Here is a 27,983-nt window from a genome sequence, read left to right on the forward strand (position 1 = left end):
AGGAAAGTATGATATTCCACCCCAACCTCTGTTAACCACTTGGCTATGAATGTATTTCTGACAATCTCAAACTTGACGCAAGTATTCTTCTTATAAGTAAAATAATAGGTGATAGACAAACAACTTTCAAAAAGATTAAGATTTATTCACTGCAAGAAACAGTACTGGATACGAGTGCTGATAGCTGTCCTTGAACAAAGGAGATCATCTTCCTTCCTGGACCCTGAAGAACAAGAACAATGTATGAATCACCTATACCTAAACATCCATCTAGCAAATGGCACAAAAGAATCAACATTGAGGTGACTCCAAGGGAATAGAGTGACGGGAGATGGTGTGAAAGTTTTGGTAGGATTTGCCGGCTATATGCCAAAATACACGTGATCTTTACTTGAGTCAACACTATATGATCATGAAAATCGTAAAAAGATGAAGTTTGGGTGACCTTTGAAATGGCTCATTTCCATGCCTATCACTAGCAGCATAATTTTTCTTACTCCTGTTTTGAACTCGAAGTTACAGGTCAGAAATCACTGTACGGACTTCCCTTTTAGTTTCATTCCTAACCTTACTAGTTTTCAAATTCTCACAGTGGTAAGTTTCCCAAGACATCATTCTGACAAATTTCATAGCTTTAGCATCAATCTTCATCACTATTATGCCATCATGCTATTATGCCTAGTCTTTGGCATCTTAGACAAGCAATAAAGATCAAAATGAAACAGAACATTGGATAATTATCAAAAATAAAAAGTCATGCAAAAGATACTGTTGTCTTATGTTTTTATTTCACTAAACCAGATCTAAATCAAACGAAAGTTGGGACATGGTAATGCATAGTGAGTAAAACAAGGTTTGAGAAATCATACCACTTAAAGAAGGTGCTTGCCAACAAAACAAACTTTTAAGACAGTATACACATAAGATTCTAAATGACAGAAACATTGTTGAGCCCAATACTTGATGTTTACATTGATCTCAGAACATACTATGAAAACTTAGTTCACACGTTTTCTTTGATTTAAAATGTGTTACATGTATTTTCAAATACGGAACTCATAAATTTTTGTACACTTCCATACGTAAAATCACATGCAACTAGAAAGGTTCTCAAAACAAATAAAAAACAGTCTTTTGTGTTAGGTTGCATAAACATCATTGGTTTTCACTTCAAAATTCTCAACAAAGTTTATCCAATGATTTGATATATAGTATTGAATAAATACCAAATTGACTAATTTACAAGTTGTTTATATAGTCTCATTTGCAAAGAAATAACAATCCATATTTTTCTTTCACTCATTTACAACATATATAACTTATATGAAGAAACCAACAACAGTATGTTTCAGTAGAACTATGTCCCAGTCCATTCCATAGAACATGTGACCAGGAATGATGATCTTATTGGTTAGTGTGGATGTCAATCATACATGAAACTGAGGCTATTCCAGTTGATTTAGGGGAGATATGGAGACTAGTATGTGAATCAGAATCATAGAGAGTTGTAAAACATGTACCGTATTGAGAAACTAGTCAACCAGAATTCTTCATGAGTAATTCAGCCCTTGTTAATGGCATTACCTAACACATACATGTATGTCTCTGAATACTGGTCCTTTTAGAATTTGATTCTTCCTGAGATGATTCCAATATTAATATTTCATCAGCTTGTCTGAACACAGTGTAAGGCTTAGTCAATTATTTGATCTCGTCATTTATCATTCTCAATTGCCAAAAAATATCCAATATGGTTACAATCTTTCAGCATTGTCTTCTGCTCTGCAACAATCACAAATAGTGTCCCTATTTCATACACAAATGCAATTTTAACGATGAGCCATTGAGAGCTATGGGGTGTTCTGCCAAGGGTGAGGGAGCTTCTTCATCAATCTGATACAAACATTTTTCAGAGGTGTCGTTAAAAAATTCATCATTTCATGATTTACCGTAAATGCCATAGCCTTGACCAATCAGAGGCTACCATTTACATGACTCACACATGTTGCTTTTTTGTTTAGTTTCCCAGCGTCTTTTCTCATCAACCTTTTCATATATTCTCTGCAATATTCCTTGATCAGCTGAAAACCTGTACATTGTAATTTTCAATCTTTACCAGACAGCCATACATAAAACAGTTCTTGACAACTCTTATTTCTGAGAAATATTTGCTCAAATATATAGTTCCTTTTTTTTACCCATAAAATCATAAATTTGTACCACAGACATTGTTCATACCAAGGCAGTTACTTCGTTTAGCAGCTCAGAATAACGAAACATTTTATCAGAATCTGCTGACAAACTTGCCCCTCCCCCATAATTTCTGTGGTTTCTCCCAAGGTTACATTTCCCCCGTCATGAAGTACTGTGAGAGATGATCTGAGACCTAACAGTCGTCTCCCCATACACCACCGCCGCGCGTTTCTCGAATGCCTTCACCATCTTCTTCACAACCTCGTCAAAGAACATGTATGCCAACTTGGAGTGCAACGCCGACCGGAACTCAAACGAAATCTGAAATGACAGCAAAAATATTACTGTATGTCAATATTCTTAAGAACAAAGCAAACTCCTATAATCACAAGGCACACAGTACTAGTATATTCCCAAATCATTACACGATAATTCAAAGATACAAGTTTTTCAAAGGCTGGAATTTGCACATTTCAGAGTTCAGACTGCTGCCTAACATTGTATGTTAGTTATTGTTACCAATACAAATGTGCCAAATGACAACTTCCGAAGGTGAAAAGGTAAATTTACTTTTAGAAAATAGAATTTCCTAGAAGTATAGTACTACATGTAATACTATTCTATTAGTGTTAAGTATATTACATTTACTTAATGTCCTTGCAATTTAGTTTTCTTAGAACAAACATGTATAGTGATCAAAGCAAGTCTTTTTTACAGCTATCCCATGATCGTATGCTTACCCAGAAGTCCAGAGTGCACGTCCTGGGGTTGTCAGGTAGTCCAGGGCTAAACCTCCACACGGTGATCAGATGGTTGAACAGCTTTCCGTCAGTACACACCGCCTGGAATATAAGAGTAGCAAACAAATCCTTTACAACTTAGCTCACAACTGGTCCAATTTTTTTTAACAAGGTAGCCTGCAATGGTTTAAAGGTTATCCCTAGCTATTTGTTTACTAGTATATGGAGTGGCTGACGAATTCATCCCACATACTTTATAAATCACCTCATAACTGCTTCACTTTTATAAAAGTTGGCAGGTAGCCTGTGACAGTAAATATATAGGCACCTGTAGTCAAGGTTATCCCTTGATATTTATTTATATGGAATAGCTGCCAAATTTATCCCACATACTCCCTGACACATGACCTATCCTAAAAGCATGAAAGAATGCGGGGTCACAATGTCCTAAAGTCATTCACCCTTTACTGTCCAGCATCTGAATTATTCAATGTCTACCAAACGTGCAGACCTCCATGATTTCTCACTAGGTCTAGTGATGTCCTTTTCAACTGTATAAATGTGTAGTTTCAAATTCAAAAGCATCTGGTGCAGGGCTGTCTCCAGGACCCTTCCCTCCATGTTGGGACGGAAATTTGCTTCTTGAACAGACAAAAAATGTCACCCCATCCGTCCAATAATCTGATCTTCATGTAAAGCAATTGAAAATGTGTTTCTGTACGCTTAAAAGGACAGATGCAATGACGAAAATCAACAACAATGGGCTCCCAAACAATGAGTGGGATGGGGAAAAAAAACTAAAGCTGGAGACAGCCCTGATCTGGTGTAACATACATTAAAAACATACTAGTAGTTACCTTGACTAGATGTGGCTGAGCCAGTGTGAGTGTTGACGTGTACCTCTCCACCAGTGGTGAGAAGCCCACCTCAAGTTTGGCCTTGGCATGTCCTGGCTTCTGTGAAACAACGTTGGAGCTCAGACACCAAGGCACGAAGTGTTTGTACTCATTCACATCAGCTACTACCTGGTACATCTCGTCCATGGTATATCTGTGAGGAGAAAGACAACAGAGTTTCAAATAAAGAATATTTTGTCAAGGGTATGGATGTATGTCAGACATATCTTATTTTATTTTATTCATGAATCCATAGGGTAGTCCCTTCAGTCACAATAACTAGTTTCCAAGGGAGTCCTTACATATTTCTATTGCACTTGTATGTTGTGAGTACTGTGACACCTTTAGAGGCTTTACAGGCATAGGTAAGGTAGGTTAAAAGGAAGACCAGAAAAACTAGTTGGACATGTGTACAATGAAAAGACAAGTTGAAGGCGTAAATTAGACAAAGACTTGTTTGAAATAAAAGACTGCTTTGAGTACCAATTTGCTGAAAATTGTTTATGATCAAACCCTCAGTGAGCAGCAAATACATTATTTCACAAGTTCAAGCAACAAGTTTCAATATATGGATATTAGCTCCATGTTTAATTAGAGAAGTTGAAAGAATTACAACCTAAAAAATACACAGCTGACTAATTAAATTCAAGGAGGTTATATAATTCTGGTCAACCGTTATGAAACTGAAATGAATACGCATGGACACTGAAACATGACTACATGATGTTAAAAGATAGGAAGACAGATACCCTAAAATTCTTCTCTCAGAGTACTCCTTTCTCCTGTTGGACTTGAAGGGGCTGAGTTCTGCAGCCTTCTCAAACGGGTTGAAGAAGGTTCTGCACTGCGTGATCTGGACGTCATCTGGTTTTGTCAACAGCTCGGGTGTTTTTACAGTCAGCACACGACAAGTGTGATGGCATCTAGAAAGGCAAAAAATAGTAATAATTCGTTTGTTGGCTGATGGTTGTGTCACTTGTGTGTCAAAATAGGTAAGTCACACATGTAACGCTCCACCTAAGTCCTTGCTATGAAGATTACTACTAGTGCAAAATGTAGTATGTTAATTGTTACATATAGTCAGGGGTGTATACAATATATTCTTGTACTAATCAGTGTTTAATTGTGAATATCAACACCATAATCTGCATTTCTGACTACTTTCTGTGTCTGCAATGTTGATACATCTATATTATACTGTGTCTATGGATTGAACTGCACACAAATGTCTCCCAAAAGTAACGTTCAAGTCGAAGATTCTAACATCATGTTGTACTTAAATACATAGGCTATCATTGTTGATAGGCTACATCAAATCTCAGACCAAAAGACAGAGAAAGAAAAGTATTTCAAAGCTTTTAAAATGTGTTACATATCGCCCCCCTCCCCATACCGGCGTTTCGACATCAGCTAGGTCACATCGACCTGGATACGTCACGTCGGCATTCGCGCCCAAAACTCCTTAAAATTCCAATAATTTGGCAGTAAAGGGAATACTAACTCACCTTCTAGCGTGAAAAAGACCGATTTCGGCCCTGACAATCTGTACAGAAGCCTTGCCGAGTTTCGACAGGTTGTTGAAGCTTGAAGCCATCTCTGTTCGCGTTCGTACGTTCCCCTCAGGAAGGTTACCCTTTTATGCCTCCTACGTCATCGATGACGTTGGATGACGTAGCCCTTTCATAAGTCTACTTGCTCGGCTATTTTCGGAAACGTCCGTAAACGTTTCGATCGATAAAAGATGAATAATAAAAAAGCTAATGACAAAATTATGACGATTTTAGTTAAATTCATTTTAATTTCATTCCAAAAGTGCCCATAACATATAAGAATTTTGTAAAGTTTCATATTTTTCTGATTGCGAGGATTCACGAATATTGCCGAGGTCGTTTGGACGACGTCGGCCGCGGGGCATTGTGGGATCGATATTTTCAGCTTTGCACGATGGCTACTACGGGAGTAGCGCCGACTACTGTCGAAGGTAGGCTATAGTCTCGTAAATATAAGCTTTGCAACAAATATTTTCCTCATTTTATTGTCTTTAGATTTCATAGATTAAGTTGGTGCACGTTTTAGTGCGCTGTTTTCTCGAATTTATTGCTTTTCAAGCGTTTACTTTCTTGTCTTCGCGACACAGATTTTCCAAAATGGCGTCACCAAATTTTAGCGTAACCCATGCGTGTTTTGGGAAAGAGAAATTAATTTTGCTGGAAGGCTACGTGATCTGGATTATTTGACTCCATAGTTCTTCGTTTTACCACCTGCAGTCCCTTGGAAGCGAGATCGAAGTCTATACGAAACATTTATTTTGGAAATCGTGGAAAAATTATGTCCACAAGAAGAAGGCTGTTGTTGTAAAACGAAAATGTTGTGCTTCTTTTTGTCTCAAGGCCACTGACTGGAACAACCGTCACGGATATGAAATGATAATTTGTGTACATTCTTTAAAATGTGGCCTGATGACCTATATCATAGCTTACAATCTATAACAACGTTGGCCATAGACCCTTGGATGCTTCCTTCATTTATAGTTCATACTTTTGTATCACTTTGTGTCCATTGCAACCAATGAATCGTTCAGTGTATAACAACAAGCTAAAATAAATCTCCTGGATGCCCATAGATATGTCCTTGATACCTGTTACAGGCCTGTTATGTCCTGGTCTTCACACTGCACTGTATACTTGCGCTCTTCCCAGCGCTCATCTAGCCTAGTCTTAACTGGTTTATGGTTTATACTATCTGCTGCAGCTACTTTATCTGGTATGTCCAGCTAATAACTATAATATCAGGCCTCGAAATTAACTTTTTTCCCTACTGTCCCAGCATTGTCCCGAAAATAAATTTCAATTGTCCCGAAATGAGGAGGGACTGTCCCAACCCTATTCTCAGGAAGTATGTATTACAACAACAGTAAAGCTCAGAGTACAGTACAGTATTGTGTGAAAGCTAATTGTAAATTGAAATCAACTCAAAATCAACTCAAATTCAAACCAAATATTCTTTCTTTCTGGGAAGAATAAAATGTATGTTTGTATATAGTATTGATAGTACTGCAGATGTACAGGGACCACTGGATTATTTTTCTACTGTCCCAAAAATGTCCCAAAGTGATTTTTCAGTTGTCCCGGCCTAAATTTTAGTGGCCCCGGGACATAGGGACATAGTTAATTTCGAGCCCTGAATATCCATCTTTTTTTTTTATAATGCAGAATTTGAAGAACAAATCAGACAGATCCAGGCTAAGAACTCTGGTAAAAATGGTAATGCAGAGGAAGAGGCACCAGAGACTGACCGTGTGGGCTTGACGTCACATGGTCACTTTGACCAGGAAATCTATGGCGGCACCAACAGCAAGTTCGAGGGATATGTGACCTCCATTCCTGCCAATGACATCCAGGTATTGGGAGTTATTTCAACTGCTGATCGTTGTGTAAACAGATTTAATGTTGAAGGTATGGGTGTAATGAAGCCATACCTTTTCCTCTGTACTGCGATATTCAATCAACATTTCAAGGTGTAATAAAATCAGAACATTATGTACGCAATGCATATTTCACTATTTTGTAAATCTCCAAAAAAAACTCCATTTTGTTTTGAAAGACATAATTGCTAAGATGGTAGAACAATAGTTCTAAAATAGAATTAATAATGCCAATGTGCAGTAAATTTCATGTGCAGTTTACACAAATATTATATTTTCTAACACTTTTTCATGATTTCTTTCAGGACGAAGATGATGATGACTACACAGGTAGTGTGCTGGCCAAGAGGTCCACATACACAGCACCAGCCGCGTTACTTAATGATATCCCACAGGCTGAACAGGTAAGACACAGCCAAAAACTGCACTTTTACTGTCATTTACATGTTGCAGTAGCAAAAACCCTGGACATATGTTGACAAAATAAAGGATAAGTTTTATTATGGACCTCCTAGTGGCTTTCTTTGGCACTGAAGCAGAAATGTCAGATTTTATACCGCATATTTTCGTATGTGATGATCATTGTCAATGGAAAGGTGTTGGTAGAATAAAGGACAAGTTCCATTGTGGACCCCCTTGTGGCTTTCTTTGGCATTGCAGCAGAATTTCAGTGTAATACCTTGTGTTTTCCTCCGTGTGTGTTGCTGTGGCTCATGTCTCTTTCCTTTCACCAGAACTACGACCCCTTCGCCGAACACCGCGTGCGAACCATCGCAGAGAGGGAGGACGAGTACAGGGCCCGGCGCCGCAACCTCATCATTTCACCCGAGCGATTCGACCCTTTCGCTGAAGGTAGAGTGTGGTCAACTTTGTTTCCATTGCATTGAAAAGCTGCTACTATGTACAAAAATTACTCATGAACCAGTGGTGTGTGGGCATGCACATGTCTGTTGCCAATTTTGTATAAAAAAAAATTAAAAGGCTATTTAAACAAATTTCCATTTTATGACTCGTACTAAATTTGTGTCAGTTTTGTTAGTTTGTTTTATGATTGGCCAGGCAAGTGTGTGTTGCTAAGTACTGTTGCGAAAGAGGTATGGAAGAAAGTCCTCGTTACATTGAGAAAGTTCCAGAAGCAGTCTTTCACTTGATGGGTTTACTATCAACAGTTCATATCAGGTAGGTCCTGTTTTATTCTCAGACATGTTCCAACTGTGCTACCCAGGTTTATGGTTTATGATCTAGCTCTGTTTATCCAAAACATACAAATGTATACATTTTGAAAATAAACAAAGATACTCCAGACTGGACTTCTGTTTGTCTTTTTGAAATAATCAAAGCTTCATGTCAATGTTTTTGTCACATTGTTGTAGGTAATTGTGAAATGCTGTTTCTCTTGAATAAGAAAACAAAAACAAATCCCCCCTCCAACAACTTTTAAGATTGTCTGAATTTTTGTACAGAAACTGTTCAGAGTAAAAGGTACAAAATGTCTTCATCACACTGCAAACCTGGGTTGACGCAAACCTGGGTTGACACAACTTGGGACGGTCTCAGATTTTCTGGTATCTTTAACTTCCAAGAGTCTGTTGTGTCTTCTAGTGAATCTATACTGCATGGGGTGAGTCTCTTTTGCGTGCAAGATTATGTTGTGAACCACACACCAAATGTTTTCTCTCTGTCATATGTGGCACTGATGCTAAGAAGGTAGCCTAACTTTCTTAGCATCATGTCGGTACTTCTCAAGCATCCATGTTATACATGAGTTCCTATATCAATAAGAAACTTGCCAAGAACACATACTAACGTACCTTCCAATTTTCTTCCAACAGCATCCTTCCTCTGAGAAAACAACGGTTAGCACACAGGACATGGTGCAGGGTTGCTTGAAAAGAAAATATCAGCCAAAAAACTCTCTTAGCTCTTGACCATAGCTCGATCAGGCTGTAAACTAATGTATTGGCTATATGAGTAGGAACCACAGAAACTTTGCAGTGGATTGCCTGAAGTAGTCACAGTATCATTCAAAAAGCCTTTTGAAGGAAAAGTATTCTTAACAACAAGTTGTCAAGGAAACAGCCAACCTTTTACTTTAAGAAAGCACGCCAGAACTGTATGTGTACCAGCTTTAACCAAACGCATGCCAAGGGAGTCCGAAAGATAACAACGTAAGCTTCTGGCTTTTAAATGTGATTGGTGTTGTCCAAATTTGCTCTGTCTCGAGATGTAATTTGTAGATTATGATAGTTGGTAGGTCCTTGTTGTGGTCTATTAACTCCTTGAGGTAATATGTTTAGGCGGAAGCCTGCTCTTTGCAGATGCGGAAGAGTTGGTAGCGATGGTTTGAGGCCGTTGGCAGGACACAGTAGGTATATAAACCGCCGCCGCCATCTTCACATCCGCACTACTACTGTTCCTGTGGATGCTGCACCATCCCTTAAAGATGGCTGCTTTTGTGTTCTTTCCTTGTGTATTCATGAGTTTCGATGCCAAATGTCGTTCATGTATTAGATGAACTTTGGAACTGTTGCCTCCAAAACGGTGGAAGAAAAAGATTTTATGAAAAATTCCCAACAAGTTGATATTGCCAAAAGCTGGTAAAGCAATGTTTGTGAATAAAGAAAAAAACTTTTTTTCTAAAATTTTGCTGAATATTCTTGCACCTTTGGGGGCATCTGTTCAGTATTATATTGTACCTCTAGAATCATCCTGTTCTTTCCATTTGTATGCATAACTTGTTACCTGCTGGCAACACAGAGGTTTCGCTGGACCTACAGCCCAACCAAGAACAGGGCATTACATCGCTTCATGAATGTCTTCTTGTAGAGGTTGTAGACAGAGAAACCCACAGACCACATTTCACACCTTTGAACAGTCGTCTTCAAAATTCAAAACAAAGCATACAGCACAGTCATATGCCCAACATTCTTTTTGGTTTAGGAAAGGTCATGGCTCTAGTTGTGGTGCTTGCAGGACTTTTGTTTTGAAATGATAGCTGAATGCAAGTTCATATCATGAGTATATTTAACTTCTTTTCGACCTGATGTAGAATTGTATGTAAGTATACTCTCTAAGATGACCTCCCAGAATTCATTTTTTTAATGAATATAGATTTTTTGAAAATAGGATTTGAAGAGATGTTCAGTTTGCTAAGAGTAAGAAGGCTGCCTGAGTAAAATGAAGGAAAAATTAAAGGTTGCAGAAATGCACCTTTCCTTTTGAAAAATGTGGAAGGCTGGTTGAAGTCTTAGAGAGCATGCTTTGTTGTTGCTTTGTCCCACTTTACTAACGCTTTTATCTTTTCTCTCCCATGACGTTTTCTTTGTTGCTGTGTAGGTGGCAAGACCCCCGACGTCACACAGAGAACCTACCGGGATGTGATGCGGGAGGCTGCCCTCAAGAAGGATGAGGTATGTAGTATTAGTCATGGCTCTAGTTGTGGTGCTTGCAGGACGTTTGTTTTGAAATAATAGCTGAATGCAAGTACATAATATTATCATGAGTATTAATGTAAATGCTCACTTATATCATTTGTCAAGGTGTTGTTTTGAACAAGTCATTTTGGAGTTGTAGCATTGTAGATTTGTTTTTGTTTGTGAAATAAAGAATAGAATACAATAGAATAGTGTGAGTGGCTGCCAGTGGTTAGTACAGTTCTTAGTGTGAAGCAATACATGAGGCAGCTAAAGAAGTCCATAAACCAATAGTGTGTGAGAGGCAGATGCTGGGATTGGTGGGTTAACTGTTTGCCGTTCTGGTGTTTGTAGCGTGCAGTGCGGGAGGAGATTCTTCAGAAGTCCAAGACAGGAGATCTGCAAGTCAACAAAGTGGTGGAAGAGAAACCCAAAGCCAGTAAGTCTTACTAGAATGATCTGGATTGCTGTTGTGAATATCCTCTCCTTAGTGGTAGTGATACTGTCTCTATTGAACATCTTAATTTGGTACACAAAGCTGTACCACTGCTTTGTCTTACTGTATTTTTCTCAGTACAAATTAACATTCATGTCATAAAAAGTGCTGCAATTAATGTCATAAAAAGTGCTGCAATCAAACAAATGTGCACATCTTACTTAGTGACAAAAAGTAGTGGATGCTACTTGAAAAGTCTAACCGTTTCCAAAATCATATCCAGTTGCTTGAGTAACTGCTATTTGGCAAAATGTGCACATGTATTGATCTTAGAGAAGTATTGTACCATGGCTTGCTCTTCTTTTTCTCAGTACAAAGTTTCATTTATCCCGTAAGACATGTTGTAACTGAACAGATGTGAACATGCGTTAATCTTTGGGAAGTAATGGTTATGTTTCCAAAATCATATCCAGTTCCTTGAGTAACTGCTATTTGGCAAAAATGTGCACATACATAAGCTTTGAAAAGTAATGAGTACGTTATGCTCTCTTAACAGCTAAGAGGCGACGATGGGACCAGACAGGTGATGAGACACCTTCTGCCACTCCCAAGAAGAAGATGTCCAGCTGGGACCAAGCTGATGTATGTATCGCTACTTTGTCTTGCTTTTATAAAGTAGAGCGGACTCATTCCTCAAGCTAACCGACATCTATTGCACTGTGGTCATCCCTCAGTAAAGCATCTAAAGCTGCAAAGTTCCCGTTTAGAACTTTTATTCAGCGTTGTCTTTTGTAATGTAAATTTCAATGATGAAATCTTTACTTAAGTATGCAGGTAAATATTTCTATCGAACAGGAAAGATGTCAGTTGTCTCTTGTATGATAACTTTTGATGCTGAATCTTTCATACAGTTTGCAGGTAGATATTTCTATCTAACAGAAAATTTATCAGTAAGCTGGGGGATTAGTGTACTCCATATAGTGTACTACATATTCTCTAATGGTTAGATCTTAGTAGTATCTTCTTGGGAAAGGTATTGGTTATCTACAAATGTAGAGAATGGTCTGCCCTCTATGTCTACAAATATATATAAAGCTTGAATTTTTTTATATTACTAGTTAACATCATAAGTTAACATATCTTTTTTTGTGCTTTGTTGTAGACTCCCTCCCACACCCCAGCCCAGACCAGGTGGGATGAAACACCTGGCCGTACCAAAAGTGGAGAGACTCCAGGTGCCACGCCTGGCCAGAGCACACGTAACTGGGCGGAGACACCTGCGCATGCCACACCTGGTGCGACCACGCCCGGACGCACACCTGGCCACGACACACCTGGAGCTGGAGGGATGACCCCACGGGCCACGCCCAGCGCTCGCAGAAACAGATGGGACGAAACTCCCAAGACTGAAAGAGGTGAATGGTGTAGACTTACTTACTGGTGTATAGGAGTGTTGAAAAACGATCATCATATAGTGTTAAGTATATGTATTTATTTATTTGTTTATTGAAATTGCAACAAGGCAATACAATGGTCATCCCAAGTAGCATTCCTGAAATTAGGTGCCATATAAGATACATGTACATGTCAGGGGTTTTTCTAGAAAACTTGAATAAGAGGGAGCACACACAGGCAAGGGAGCAAATTCTATGTATTTATGAAAGAATCGATTGCTGGGTGAAGGCTGTATGCTGGACATTAAGCTAAAATCTGAATTCAACAAGGGGGCACTGGGCTGAAACAAGAGGGCGCAGCGGCCCTCTTTCCTGATTTAGATGAACCCCTGCATGTAATACTGTTAGTATGGAAAATATAGCCTTTGACATTTACAAGGTAAAGAATGTTTCTATGTAATGCATGGATTGTGTATAGTTTGTTAAAGAAATGATGCATTGCCCTTTTATAACAGTTATTTTTTATCGTATCAGAAACGCCTGGACACGGAAGTGGTTGGGCTGAGACCCCACGTACGGACCGAGGGATGGGAGACGGCGTGATCTCGGAGACTCCCACACCTGGCGCCTCCAGCAAGCGGCGCTCCAGGTGGGACGAGACACCTGTTGGCACACCTGGGCCGGCCACACCCATGCTGGGACAGGGCATCACACCTACAGGACCAAAGGCAATGAACATGGCCACCCCTACTCCAGGTAGATGATAATTCCACTGCTATGTTGCTTCACCCTATATGATTATGAAATAGTTGAAAAAGGGAAGATTTTCACAACATGTTAAGTTTTCTTTATATGATTAATATTGTATCTGTCTGATATCTTTGAAAAGAAGCTGCTCACAAGTTTAATGAATTAAAAGCAGACTACAGCACAACAAAAGACTAGTTGTTTTTAAAGTATCACTTATCAAAAACTTGTGTAATCAAGATTTTTGTAACATGAGTTTTTCATCTTCATTGCATTGAAAACTGTCAAGATCATTTGTGTTTTAGCATCCACTGAATAGTTTCCATAAGATGGTAAAACATTTTTCTGTAAACAGGTCACATCATGCAGATGACACCAGAACAGATGCAGGCCTGGCGATGGGAGCGGGAGATAGATGAGAGAAACAGGCCCTTGACAGACGAGGAACTTGACGCCATGTTGCCAGAGGGATACAAGGTCAGTAACATAATTTTTAACTCTGCAGTGTCAAACCTACTCACAATCATTTCAAAATTATTCCCATGAGGAAATCAATTACAAGAAAGCTTCTTCTGAACTTACTTCAGTGGAAAACTGTTTGATACAAAGTCTCACATGATACACAAACTCATGCCAACAATTCCTAGAGGGTCTGCATGGGGGGGTCCTGGCAACGCTTAACGGTAAATTCAGGCCAGCCGATAACGCTTAACGGTAAATTCAGGCCGGCGGATAACGCTTAACGGTAAATTCAGCATTTTTAGAACATGAGATACCCCTGAAGACGACGTTTTTTTGCCACTAGTCGTCCTTATCTTGTGGCAAGAGACCTATTACACTATGCCATTCTCGCACGCCTGCTCCGAACCCTTTAGATTCGGCGGCGACAGGAAATTTCATGATCACGATGACGAGCGCCGAAGGCGCGACGAAAATTTTGAAATCTTGACCCTCTGAAACGCTATTTCCTGCGTTCTGAAGGGGGGATTTTGCTGAAGAGTAAGCTAAGTTTTATGACATCTCTATTTGAAAAAAAATACAGAAGAGTTTCAGGTTGATTTTTGAGGGGCGTCACGCCCTCCAGACCTCGCCGGAGCTGCGACATGCTCCCGGGGAAAATTCTTGACACCCTGAACCGCCATTTCTTGCATTTCGATGGGCAAATATTACTGGTAATGTAAGTTAAGTCTAGTGATATCTCTGTTTGTGAAAAAATACAGAAGAGTTTCAGCTTGAGTTTTGGGGGTCGACGCCCTCCTGACAATATTTTTTGACGGAGGCCCGGCATGCACCCGGGGAAAATCGTAAAATCTTGAACCGCGAAACGCTTAATTTCCTGAATTTTTAGGAGAAAACTTTGCTAGTAGAGTGATAAATAGAAGTGTTTCAGCTTAAAATTCTGTGGGGGGCGCCCTACCGACATATTTTCGCCGGAGCCGTGTGCTCCCTGGAGAAAATTTTGAAATCTTGTCCCACTGAAATGCTTTTTCCTGCGTAACGAGGAATTACTCAATAACGATTAACATTGAATTCAGGATGACAAATAACGCTTAACGAGGAATTAAAACAACCAGTAACGCTTCACGAGTAATATAACGATAACGCTTAACGGTAAATTCAGGGCGGCCGGTAACGATTAACGGTGAATTAAAATCGCACGTAACGCTTCACGAAAAAGGGCATGCAGACCCTCTTCCTACTGTTGGAATTTACACTGTCAACTTCTATTTCATGTCTGTGATGATGACAAGTTATCCCTGTCAGAGACAAGGAAGTCTCTGTTGAGAAAGCACGTCAGACTGAGGCATTATTCATTTCCTAAAAAAAGTATTCAGCGATGCAAAACACCTACAATGCTAAGACTAGTAAGAAAAACTTGTAAGGAAGTACTTCTTCTAAGCATTGTTCCACTTGCATCTGTTCACCTAAGAAAGATTGAACAAACTATAATAAAGACAATCAAAATGTTTTTGGTTTCATCTTTTAGTTGCAGAAGACACAGTTCTAGGGCTTACACTAAGTTACAGACCTGTTCTTGACAATACTTTCCACACCACCACCTTATGTCTATTGAATCTAACAGTGAAAATGTTGTTTTCTTGCAGACTTTGGCACCACCAGCTGGCTATGTGCCCATCCGTACTCCAGCCAGGAAACTCACAGCTACACCCACCCCCATGGGTGGCATGACAGGCTTCCACATCCAGGTGGAAGACAAGAGTCTGAAACAACTGACAGACCAGCCGTCAGGCAACCTACCCTTCCTCAAACCAGGTAAAATGTTATGACTACATAAAATAGCAGCCCCCTGGTGTTGTGTGTATCTTTTACACTTTCCTAGATCATGGCACAGTAGCATGTAATTGGATCCATACACCTATATGTTCAATGGCAATGTGGGAACTGAAGGCTTAACTATGGAAGGCAAGCTCATGTATTGTGCTTTTATAGTGTATTACACAACTTGTTAAGTTGATACAACCAAATCTTTGTCCTGTCCTTCAGTCCCTAAGTGAAATTCTTTTTAAATCTTTTCAAAACTATGCTAGAGGTATTGAAAGTACTATCTTTAGCAGAGAATTGACAGAGATGTTTTGTCCCTTCCAGATGATGTGCAGTACTTTGACAAGCTGTTGGTGGATGTTGATGAGTCCACGCTCAGTGCTGAGGAACAGAAAGAGAGGAAGATCATGAAGCTCCTCCTGAAGATTAAGAATGGCACTCCACCCATGAGAAAGGTAGGAACACATTCAAACCATTGAGGAAATTTTCTGTAACATTTCACATGATGGTTAAACATTTGAGAGGACATTCATGTTTGATACTAACTTCTCTCACAGACTCATCCAGCGTTCTTTCATACATCAAGTTTTTTTTGCTATACAACACAATGGAACGACTTCAATAAAAGTAAAACATCTTTGAGTATGTATCGTATTAGACCGACTAATTCATACTGGAAGCTGAACTTTGTGTATGCTTCAACTCTTTGATAGAGTAAGAAATAATATGATCGTGCTCCTAGTGTCCCACCCAACTAACCAGCCCTCTAGTCTTGCGGAGGGAACCAACTAGCCCCTGGCAGCGAGAGATTTGTAACACAGGCTGTGTATCCTATCAACACAGATAAGCCGTCATTCTAATTTTTCTCGTTAACTTTTTCCGCAGGCTGCCCTGAGACAGATCACAGACAAGGCGCGGGAGTTCGGCGCCGGTCCCCTCTTTAACCAGATCCTGCCCCTGCTGATGTCCCCCACTCTCGAGGACCAGGAGCGCCATCTGCTGGTGAAGGTGATCGACCGCATCCTGTACAAGCTGGACGACCTGGTGCGACCCTACGTGCACAAGATCCTGGTGGTGATCGAACCGCTGCTCATCGATGAGGACTACTACGCACGTGTGGAGGGCAGGGAGATCATCTCCAACTTGGCTAAGGTGTGTACAGTAGACATAGAAACAGCTTGGAACTGTTACGTCGTTCACAGTATTGATAAGGTTGGATCATTGGCGTGGAGGGCAGGGAGATCATCTCCAACTTGGCTAAGGTGTGTTCAGCTTCTTGTTGTATTAGGGAAGCAGTTAGCCTCCACCAGGCCTTCCTACAGGCGTAAGGATTGCAGAATTCAGCAAAAAAAGGAATAATTAGCCAGTAGAGTAAGTCCAAGGTAAAGTTGATAACTCGCTCGCAAATGAAACCCTCTGGTGGTCAAACTTCCCTGGCATATATTCTCCCTATAGCCGGGATTGTTAGTCTGGTAGAGACTAGAAGCAGTAGAAATTAATAGACAGTTCAAAACTGTTCAAAGCAAACCATACAGAGAGTAGGATGATTGAAGAGTTTTAGAGAGAATAAGACTGAAGACAAAATGTGTTTGATACCAGGAATGGCAGGTGTTTCATTATTCAATGTAATTTGGTGGGTGCCACACACTTGATAAGAAGTCTAAGAACAGTACAGAACAGTGTCTGTGATGATGACAAGTTATCCCTGTCAGAGACTTATGTCTTTGCTGAGACAGCACGTCAGACTGAGGCTTGGTACCGTAGTAACAATGGCATAAAAACTTACAGTACCTTCGCCAAGAAGGTTATATTTTCGATAGCGTTTGTATGTATGTGTGTATGTAGAAGATCAGCATAACTCGAGAAGGCCTGGATGAATTGTCTTGATATTTGGTATGTGGGTACGTCTTGCTTATGTTGAAAGCTTTAATCCATGATAAATATTGTGCTGTGATAATTTCAGGCTGCAGGCCTGGCCACCATGATCTCCACCATGCGTCCTGACATTGACAACTTGGATGAGTATGTGCGTAACACCACGGCCCGTGCGTTCGCTGTCGTTGCGTCGGCCCTTGGCATCCCGTCCCTCCTGCCCTTCCTGAAGGCTGTGTGCAGGAGTAAGAAGTCCTGGCAAGCGCGGCACACAGGAATCAAGATCGTGCAGCAGATCGCCATCCTCATGGGCTGCGCCATCCTGCCTCACCTCAAGAACTTGGTGGAAATCATTGAGCATGGTAAGTGGATCTTTACTGATGTCATGTTTTTAAATTTTTGTTCATTTTTCATCTGTGCCTTTGTTTGGGGGTATATTTCTTTAAAGAAAGAAGAAGGGTTATCTAGATCAACTCAGTTCAACTAAACTCTTGTTTAAACTGACTTGTATAAAGGGCAAAACTGTCTGATACAACGTTCAAAGTAGTATACAAACGTCTACAAACAGTACAGAATAGTGTCTGTGATGATGACAAGTTATCCCTGTCAGAGACAAGGACGTCTCTGCTGAGAACGCACGTCAGACTGAGGCATAGATACAACAAGCAGCTCTCTGTGAATTTCATTATTTGTATATTAACATTCAACCATAAAACGCCTTTATATGATCTACCAGTAGACACTCCTATGGTTTCTAATAAACTTTCTGTCATGTCTTCAGGTCTGGTGGATGAACAGCAGAAAGTGCGTACCATCACCGCTTTGGCCTTGGCTGCCCTGGCTGAAGCTGCCACGCCCTACGGTATCGAGTCCTTTGACAGTGTTCTCAAACCCCTCTGGAAGGGTATCCGCCAGCACAGAGGAAAGGTACGCAGACATTTCTTTTATTATAATGTACATTTACCTATACTTGGCCAAAATGTGAGCCTTTGCGAAGCCACATTGCACTTCCACAAGCTACTTGAAAAAGCATCATACTTCACCTCAATTGAGGATGACTGCTTTACCTTTTTACTTTTTACCTATACTGTAAAGGCATGTACTGTGCAGTTATGGCTTTCTTTGTCAAGCAGGCAGTAGGATTATTAGTTGGTATCCTTTATCTCTCTTGGCTTTTCAAAATTTATGTTTCAAGTACTTCAGAAAAATTGTTGACATATACTTGAACACAAATCTAAGAATGGTACAGAATAGTGTCTGTGATGATGACAAGTTATCCCTGTCAGAGGCTACTGTCTCTGCTGAGAAAGCACGTCAGGCTGAGGCATTGTATCATAGCAGCAATGGCAAGAAAGCTAACCTGGCTACCATTGGCTCTTCAATATTATGTGGTCTTTGTAGTGATTTATAGGAATCTAACCCAAATGTGCTATCCTGCGCCACAGGGTCTAGCTGCCTTCCTGAAGGCCATTGGTTACCTCATCCCCCTCATGGACGCTGAGTACGCCAGCTACTACACACGTGAAGTGATGCTCATCCTGATCCGAGAGTTCCAGTCTCCTGATGAGGAAATGAAGAAGATTGTGTTGAAGGTTAGTATCCTTTTATTCAGATCTTTATTACTAGTTCGAAGGTTGTACATGTCAAAGACACATTCAAGTGAAATGTAAGGAAGTATAAAAGTGCAGAGATCATACAAATGTATGTATCTTTACAGTGGACGTGAAATATGCCGTTTCTGATTCAATCTAAGCCATTTGTATTAGTAGTGTCTGTGATGATGACAAGTTATCCCTGTCAGAGACAAGGAAGTCTCTGCTGAGAAAGCACGTCAGACTGAGGCATTGTACAACAACAAACCACCATGGCTCTTCAATATTATTTGCAGTGTAAAGTTAGGTCCGGGTCACATTCATCGTGCAATAAGTAAAACTGAGCTGTGTATTCAAATAGATATAAGAAAACAGGAAATACAACCAGTCTTTTTTATATGTTCCCCTAAGTCTTTGAATATTTCTAGACACTGTACACATGTCCAAGGTAACGTTTGTCTTGAAATTGGAAGAAAGATCCACCTTTTCTGTGAGCAGCCTGTGTTGTGTTGCAGGTAGTGAAGCAGTGCTGTGCCACAGATGGTGTGGAGCCCCAGTACATCCGGGAAGAGATCCTGCCGCCCTTCTTCAAACACTTCTGGCAGCACAGGATGGCCCTGGACAGGAGGAACTACAGACAGGTCAGGATCTCTTTTCTTGGAACTTAAGGAAGGAAATAATGTGCTTTTCTTGCATTCAAAAATAAACAAGAGACTTTAGTCTTAGGTCTTCAGCCGGGCATATAGGTTGTAGTGGCCAATAGATCATTTAGTTAGGAACTGCTCTGTTTTCTGTTGCACAAAACGTTATGATGGAGTTATAGCTCAGGATTTGTCTTAGTTCATTAGCTTGACTTATACTTTTATAGTGTGCTTCTCAGGCAGTGAGAGATGATCAACATACAATTGACAAGAGATGAGTTGGTTAGGAATGTTCTGTGTCCACATTGATTTGCTTTAAGACTTGATAAACTGAACTGTTAGAAGAAGATATGTTCTGTTTCTGTTGCATTCATCAGTATTTTCCGATCAGACGTCATATTGTCTGTGAGGACAGATGAAATGCTAGATGAAGTTGAGCACTCAGAACCATTGTCAAGCTTTTCTTAGTGGGCTTGCCACACTGATGTGGGTGACACAAACCAACAGACTCCATTCAAGTTGCTTTCATATCATCATGTGCCTCAGCAAGGATTTTTGTTCAATCATAAATAACTGAAGAAAGTGCTGTTTGTTTTTGTGTCTTTGTGTGGCCTGTTCATTGAGTTGGTAAATGTCTTTCTTAGTAATTTTGTGTAATCTTACATGTAACAAGATGTTTACTGATAGCTTGTAAACACAACCTTGGATTTGGTTTTGTTGAATCCAATAAATAAAGAGATGTATTCTTTCATACTTTAACAGCTTGTAGACACAGGACCTCCATTTAACGTCCTATCCGGGGGACGTCCCTAACCGAAGCTAGGCACTCATTTACACTTAGTGAAGTGAGGAAAGTCTGGGAGACCACCAATTATTGTTCACTCTTAATATGATGCTCTCACAATGTTTTTTTTTAATCCAACAAGTAATCAGATGTATATTTTTCATACTTTAACAGCTTGTAGACACAACCGTGGAGATTGCCAACAAGGTGGGCGCTGCGGAGATCATCAGTCGCATTGTGGACGACCTGAAGGACGAGGCTGAACAGTACAGGAAGATGGTCATGGAGACCATCGAGAAGATCATGGCCAACCTGGGAGCGGCCGACATTGACTCCCGCCTGGAGGAACAGCTGATCGACGGCATTCTGTACGCCTTCCAGGAACAGACTACAGAGGTGGGGTTACCATTATGTGTAACTGTTAAATTCAAGACGAACTATCTTAATACAAAATACAGCCTAACATGTCTATAGTGACCAAGGCCTTGAAAATAAATTGTTACAGCAGACCGCAACCTCTGGAGGAAAACCGTTCAAGAAGTCGACCTATGCAACAAAGTTGTGTGGGGATCTACGGTCTATGTAAGACAGGACGCCACCATGGTCAGATTATTATTCCCACAGACCCAAGCATTGAGAATCCTAATGTGCCCACAGTGGCCAGGGGTTCCATATGCAAACTATTATGTGGTCACCAGTACAGGTTTGACTGTTAACCTAACAAAGCTGGAAAGATTTTAACTGTGTCAAAGCTCAATTAGCTCCTGTGGGTTTCTAATGTCCATATTTTGCTGATGTTTTATGAAGCTAACCTAACAGGATTTCTCTCTCCCACCCACAGGATGTTGTGATGCTGAATGGTTTCGGCACCATCGTGAACGCCCTGGCCAAGCGCGTGAAGCCGTACCTGCCCCAGATCTGTGGTACGATCCTGTGGCGTCTCAACAACAAGGCGGCAAAGGTCCGTCAGCAAGCCGCTGACCTCATCTCCCGCATCGCCGTGGTGATGAAGACTTGTCAGGAGGTGGGTTGTGGATACAGTAACAGTTTTTGTTTCTTTATTCAGCAACATTCTTTGCATGCTTATGGATCTGTTTTAAGCAAACAAACAAGTGTCCTAGCAGGAGCATGTAAGCATTGCTTTTACAGATTTAATCAGCCATAGAGGTATCTACTGATGTTATAGAAACATGAAGTAGCAATGTCTTAAAACTTCAAAGACTGAGTGGAGTGAACCTATAGGAAGTTGTTCCCACACTCTTAAACACAAGTCTACAAACAGTACAGAATAGTGTCTGTGATGATGACAAGTTATCCCTGTCAGAGACTGATGTCTTTGCTGAGACAGCACGTCAGACTGAGGCATTGTATCGTAGCAACCATGGGATAGAAACAAAACTTTCCAGACTGCCATTGCTCTTCAATGTCTTGAGCTGTGTATAGTACTGTTATCTATCTAACCATAATGACATTCTTATTGCTGATTATAGCTGAACAGTTTATTGAAATATTCTCATGTTTTCATGACAGGAAAAACTGATGGGCCATTTGGGAGTGGTACTTTATGAGTACCTGGGAGAGGAATACCCGGAGGTGCTGGGTTCTATTCTCGGCGCCCTCAAGGCCATTGTCAACGTCATCGGCATGCAGAAAATGACTCCGCCCATCAAGGACCTGTTGCCGCGTCTGACACCCATCCTTAAGAACCGTCACGAGAAGGTGCAGGAGAACTGCATTGACCTCGTGGGCAGAATTGCAGACAGGTTTGTTGCTCTTGTTCATGGGTCTTAGTAGCCAAGGCAGTAAGGGTTAAGTCCCTATCTCACTGGACATGCGGCACGATGGTCCCGCTTTGTCATAAATTGGATTTGTTACCGTTGACTTTATAATGGAAATATCACGCAACGCGTATAACGGTACAAGTATGACTAAAAAGACAACAGAACACACAAAGCATGTAAAGACTTGTTTTTATCAATGAAATTTGTTGAGCACGCTGTCAGATTGCTGGTCATAGCGAGGTCGGCAACATGTGGCAGGTCCAGTGAGTTGAGGGCATTAGCAAGTTGAATGCTTAGTAGATAGTTTGCCTATGATGATGACAAGTTATCCCTGTCAGAGACAAGAACGTCTCTGCTGAGAAAGCACGTCAGACTGAGGTTTTGCTGCTATATACAAAGGACACCAGTCCAAATCTGTCCCTCTTGCAAATGACAATGTTCATATATTTATTATGTTTGATAACAGCCAAAGAGTACAAGGGTCTTTCCATTTTGTTTTGGCATACTCTTACCAATCATCTTTGTAAAAATGTTTGAAATGCAAAGTCTGCAAGATGTGTTAGTATAGGTATGAGCTTTTCTGTGAAGTTCTTTCATTCTTTTACAGAGGTTCGGAGTTTGTGTCTGCTCGTGAATGGATGAGGATTTGCTTTGAGCTGCTGGAGTTGCTGAAAGCCCACAAGAAAGCCATCAGGAGAGCAACTGTCAACACATTTGGCTACATCGCCAAGGCTATTGGGTGAGTTAAGTTTACTTAAGTTTTACCAATCTTTTACCTGCCTCATTTTGGTCTGCTTTTAGTCTTGATTAACTGAAGTGTTAAGATTTGTTTAGTTTCTGTTGCATTCATCAGTTTATTCCAATCAGACCGCATAATTGTCTGTGAGGACAGATGAAATGCTAGATGAAGTTGAGCACTCAGAACCATTGTCAGGCTTTTCTTAGTGGGCTTGCCACACTGATGTGGGTGACACAAACCAACAGTCTCCATTCAAGTTGCCTCCATAACATCATATTCCTCCTAGCCTTCTTCTATCTAAACACATTTTGTGAGTTAGTTTGTTAACTCTGCAAACATTTTAAGTTCACCCGTAAATGGATACGACCTCTGAACGTACTTGCTTATTACTCCGGGAAGGAGGATGACCTCCTTCTGGGAGTATTGGGAATGCATTTGTTTGCGCGTTCGCAGCTATTACTCACGATCCCGTTGTCGCATTGGTGTGTAACTTGGCATATCGTTTGCCTGGTTCGGCGTGGGGATGCACAATAGCTTTGTTACACCATAACTACTTTAAACGTCAATCCAATATCGTAATTGCACCCCTATAATTAATGCTATGTCCCACTGCCCTGCCATAGGGACCATGTTATAATCCGTTATGCATGACTGGAATACTTCAGGCAGATACGAGGTATAAATCTTCCTTACTTGCTGTGATCGTATAGTCACTGTTACATTGAAAAATAGACAGCGTGCATCACCACACGCAACCTAGCAAACGATATACCAAGTTACATACCAATGCGGCAACGGGAATTGTGAGTTTTAGCTGCGAACATATGCCGAGTGAGCTCCAGTCTGTGTATTAAGTATGCCGTGTCCCTCGCAACTCGCATACATATTTAAACCTCCTTGCATACAGTATGTGCGCACGGGACGGACGATGTATTTTTACGCACAGTGTGAAAATGGCAAATCTCTGGACCTTCAAACTTACCACACTTGTAGTTTATAATACGGAGGCTGTGACAATGTAAAAAGTTTACACAGGGGATGAAAGATTGTTGAGAAATATCTCTCAGAAAAGTGCGCGCGCCAGTGTCACTTCCGGGTGGTTAGATCCGGTGACCTTTGACCTTCGTGAAATGTTACGATAATATAAATTAGCCTTTTTTATTGCAAATAGCTTGATAGCTATAGATCAGGCTGGCCTGCAATAAATTGTGGAAAGAGGATTTACTGCATATTTGTGATTTCTGATACATCTTAGTTGTAAGGCTGAATGGTTCGTTGATAATTGAAAAGGGGCCACCTAGATCTAACTTTGTGACTTTTCCCGGAATTTCTAGATCCCATCTGTGCCATGCTGTAAAAACATACTTTTCAGCAGGTTGACCACTCCTGTATTGAAAGAAAAAGATAAACAAACACTTTTTCTTTACTTGCTCTAAAACACTACTTGGACTGAGCAGAGATGCAATTTGTGTGGGTCAATACTTGTACATACTATAAATACTTCACGGAGAATTGTGTCCTACGGACTCTTGTTTTATCTTGTGTATAAAATTGCGACTAAACGATGTTAAGTGTCTTAATGATTGTTAGTAACAATGTATATTAAGTAGTGATGTGCATGTGTAAATTGCCATGCCATGTATTCATCTGTCCCTGAGTGTTGACTGTCACACATCAGTTGTGCTGCCTAGAGACACAGTGTAGTGTGCTGTGACAATGAATAAATGAATAACATTATGTGCTTTCGCAAGGATTTTTGTTCAATCATCAGTAACTGGAGAATTTGCTGTTTGTCTGTTAGATGGAGCATTTGCTGATGTCTTTGTGTAGCCTGTTTATTGGGTTGGTTAATGTATCTTTTTAGAGATACTTAATACAAAGAATAAGAAGTGAAACTAGAGGTTAGAAGAGATGTAAAAGATAATGTATGTTCATTGTAAGGTAATGACAATGTCTTTTCTCCTCCAGTCCTCACGATGTGTTGGCCACACTGCTCAACAATTTGAAGGTCCAGGAGCGACAGAACCGTGTCTGCACGACCGTCGCCATAGCGATCGTGGCGGAGACCTGCTCCCCCTTCACGGTTCTTCCCGCGCTGATGAACGAGTACCGAGTCCCTGAACTGAACGTCCAGAACGGAGTCCTGAAGTCCCTGTCCTTCCTGTTTGAGTACATTGGGGAGATGGGGAAGGACTACATCTACGCCGTGACTCCATTGTTAGAGGATGCACTCATGGACAGGTGAGCAAGATTTCCTAGGTTTTCAAGTTTCCTATCCTATACCGGATAGTAAGTGAATCATTGCTCAGTGTCACTGATGGAAAGTAGTGGATGCTACTTGAAACTTCTGACCGTTTCCCCAATCATATCCAGTTGCTTGAGAAACTGCTATTTGGCATGTTTTATTATCTGGATGTCTAACCTTGATTAACGCTTCTGTCATTGGACTTACCATAATTTTATTTGGTGCCACATGATAAGAAATCTATATATGGTACAGAATAGTGTCTGTGATGATGACAAGTTATCCCTGTCAGAGACTTAGGTTTCTGCTGAGAAAGCACGTCAGACTGAGGCATTGTATCCTAGAAACAATGGCAGAAAAAACTTTCTGTGCTGCCATGGCGACCTGAATTTAGTAGTTGAACAAAAGAAGAAAAAAGGGCAAGTGTAATCAATGAAGATTACTGAGTAACAGGAATTAATGGGGCACAGAAGGTTTGAAAATTGTTTGGTTTTGCATGTATGTATCAAAACTATAACTTAGGCAAGAACAACAGTATCGCAGCAATGACAAGTTTTAGTATTGTGATTGACAGATGTCAGTCAGGAAGCCCTGTCTCATCTAGGTTTTCCTGTCTTCCTCTCCCTCACAGAGACCTGGTGCACAGACAAACAGCCTGCTCTGCTATCAAACACATGTCCCTGGGGGTGTACGGGTTCGGCTGCGAGGACGCTCTGGTTCACCTGGCCAACTATGTGTGGCCAAACATCTTTGAGACATCGCCTCACGTCATCCAGGCTGTCATGGATGCACTGGAGGGGCTGAGAGTAGCGCTGGGGCCGGGGAAGCTCTTACAGTACTGTCTGCAGGTCAGATGGACTTCATTTGTTACCCTTTTTAACTTGCTTTTCTTAGAAAGAACATACCGCATATTTCATTCTTTAGGTATGGGGTCATTACAGAATACAGTAAGTCAATAGGGAGATGATTCAAAAGAAATCCTATCAGCTTTGGAAAACCTTCCAATGTTAAGTGACAATCAAGTGATGAGGTTTGTAATTTAGGGAAAGCTCACCATTATATTTGTTAGAATATAGTATAGAAGTAGCTATGTGCAAGTTTTTCTAATGCCAGTTCTGATATCAGCGAGGGATAAAGTTTTGATAGAAAGCAATTTTTTATACATTTGTGTTTTTTGTACATTTAATTGCAAGTTACTTGAAACTGATGATTTTCTTTCTCTACCTTCCACAGGGATTGTTCCATCCTGCGAGGAAGGTCCGCGACACGTACTGGAGAATCTACAACAACTTGTACATCGGAGGGCAGGATGCTCTCGTGGCAGCCTACCCCAAAGTCTCAGACGACGACAAAAACACATACACCCGTCACGAGCTCACATATTTCCTCTAGTCCCCCCAAAATAGCAGCAGGATATTTCACAATTATCTCTGGCTGCTAGCTGACCAGAAATTGTAATAACTTAGTCATCTATTGATATTATTTCCAACAAAAGATAAGTGCTCACATTAAACTTGTACCAAATAAACGCTGGTACGTAAGAAGTTATAATCCAGCCCAAAAGCTCTTGATGACAGTATAAATACACTGGTTGGCCTATTTGCTTGGCATACCACACAAGAATATCAAAGATCTACTTTGGATATTATTGAGTTCATGTCACTGTATGTATACTGCCAGAATTCACACCATAACAGTTATAAAAACTGTCATCTGCTTCAAGCTTAGCCCAGTTTTTTTTGCTTAAAAAAAAAAAAAAAAAAATCCTTGAAACAGCATCTGAGATGTCATGCTGTTTAATGTACATTACGGGACTGCGATTAGTAGGAAATTTTATCTGTAATTTAGGATAGCTTTAGACAATGAGTCGTATTTAAAAAGGTGGATGATACAAAAAAAAACAGCAAAGCCTCTGTGCAAGGGTTAGTTTATGTTTTGTGAGTTCTACACCACAGACTGCTGTATTCTAAAACTTAAAAGCTGGGAAAATTAGAAATGTTGAATACAACCCCTCAGTTTAGCCCACGTTTTCTACCCTGGGAGGTCCTAACTGTAAGGAAACAATTATGGATACAGGTGGATCTTGTTGTATCAAGCAGAGACCAGCGGCTGCTTCGGAGGTTGAAACAAACCCCTTGTTATATTTTGAGATAATCATGAACAGGATTTTTCCCAGCCCTTCTATGTATGTAGACGTAGCTTGCATACCTTTTGTATATATACACACAAATTCTGTGAGATGTCCCGGTATGTGGTGCAGAAAATGTGTTTGTAACTGAAGATATTCATCCCAACTAAAAAAGAACATCTTTTTCAAATTGTATGGTTTTGCAGATCTCAAAATGCCACCTTTCAAATCGGGGAAAATTAACAACCTTACAGGAAGTTCTGTGGTAACTTTTGTAGGAAATCTTGTACAATGAATGCTCTGACAGCGTGCACTTTGTTCAGATCGGAATGTACTCTGATGACATAATATTTACACAGTAGTAAACACAATCCAGATGAATGTGTTTTGTGGCACCGCCACCTGTGTTATTACTTACAGTTGAAATATAACAGGACATGGGGTTAAAGTTCTTATGTACAAAATAAATGTGTTTAAGTCTGCAGTTGTATTCTTTTGTCATATTTGTGTTTGTTTTTCATACATATATATACAATGTACATGGCAGGTAACTGGATTAGCAATGACATTTACTGTGTGTTTTGAAGATCTTCACTGTAGTCAGTGTAGTGTAATCCAACATGGCCTAGCCTGAATTCAATCAAGCTCCTGGAGTTTGCGTTATACAGACTAAAC

General features: G+C 40.4%; 2 protein-coding genes across 4 annotated transcripts; one reads left to right on the top strand and one right to left on the bottom strand.

The window, feature by feature from the left end:
* Positions 1–766: 766 nt before the first annotated feature.
* Positions 767–5,472, bottom strand: LOC136446724 (coenzyme Q-binding protein COQ10 homolog A, mitochondrial-like). Its single transcript, XM_066445246.1, has 5 exons — positions 5,335–5,472; positions 4,579–4,752; positions 3,791–3,983; positions 2,934–3,035; positions 767–2,514 (listed from the first exon to the last, which is right to left on the bottom strand). Exons 1-5 carry the CDS (start codon positions 5,421–5,423, stop codon positions 2,356–2,358), a joined length of 717 nt encoding a protein of 238 aa, XP_066301343.1. The 5' UTR covers positions 5,424–5,472; the 3' UTR covers positions 767–2,355.
* A 207-nt stretch (positions 5,473–5,679) lies between these two features.
* On the top strand, positions 5,680–27,792 carry LOC136446721 (splicing factor 3B subunit 1). Of its 3 annotated transcripts, XM_066445237.1 has the most exons (24): positions 5,680–5,810; positions 7,042–7,229; positions 7,559–7,657; positions 7,988–8,105; positions 10,590–10,663; positions 11,021–11,105; positions 11,659–11,744; positions 12,265–12,517; positions 13,031–13,252; positions 13,599–13,720; positions 15,349–15,517; positions 15,851–15,981; positions 16,412–16,678; positions 17,490–17,760; positions 18,180–18,325; positions 18,844–18,990; positions 19,506–19,631; positions 20,590–20,811; positions 21,257–21,439; positions 21,946–22,178; positions 22,804–22,935; positions 24,904–25,176; positions 25,812–26,028; positions 26,414–27,792. In XM_066445237.1, the coding sequence occupies exons 1-24, from the start codon at positions 5,774–5,776 to the stop codon at positions 26,570–26,572; spliced, it is 3,960 nt and encodes a 1,319-aa protein (XP_066301334.1). In that variant the 5' UTR covers positions 5,680–5,773; the 3' UTR covers positions 26,573–27,792. The 3 variants fall into 3 exon arrangements, with proteins under 3 accessions (XP_066301334.1, XP_066301337.1, XP_066301336.1); XM_066445240.1 differs by lacking the exons at positions 5,680–5,810; positions 7,042–7,229; positions 7,559–7,657; positions 7,988–8,105 and adding an exon at positions 8,112–9,622; XM_066445239.1 differs by lacking the exons at positions 5,680–5,810; positions 7,042–7,229; positions 7,559–7,657; positions 7,988–8,105 and adding an exon at positions 8,112–9,618.
* Positions 27,793–27,983: the final 191 nt, after the last annotated feature.

The sequence above is a fragment of the Branchiostoma lanceolatum genome, chromosome 13 (assembly GCF_035083965.1).
Source record: "Branchiostoma lanceolatum isolate klBraLanc5 chromosome 13, klBraLanc5.hap2, whole genome shotgun sequence".
NCBI lineage: Eukaryota > Metazoa > Chordata > Leptocardii > Amphioxiformes > Branchiostomatidae > Branchiostoma > Branchiostoma lanceolatum.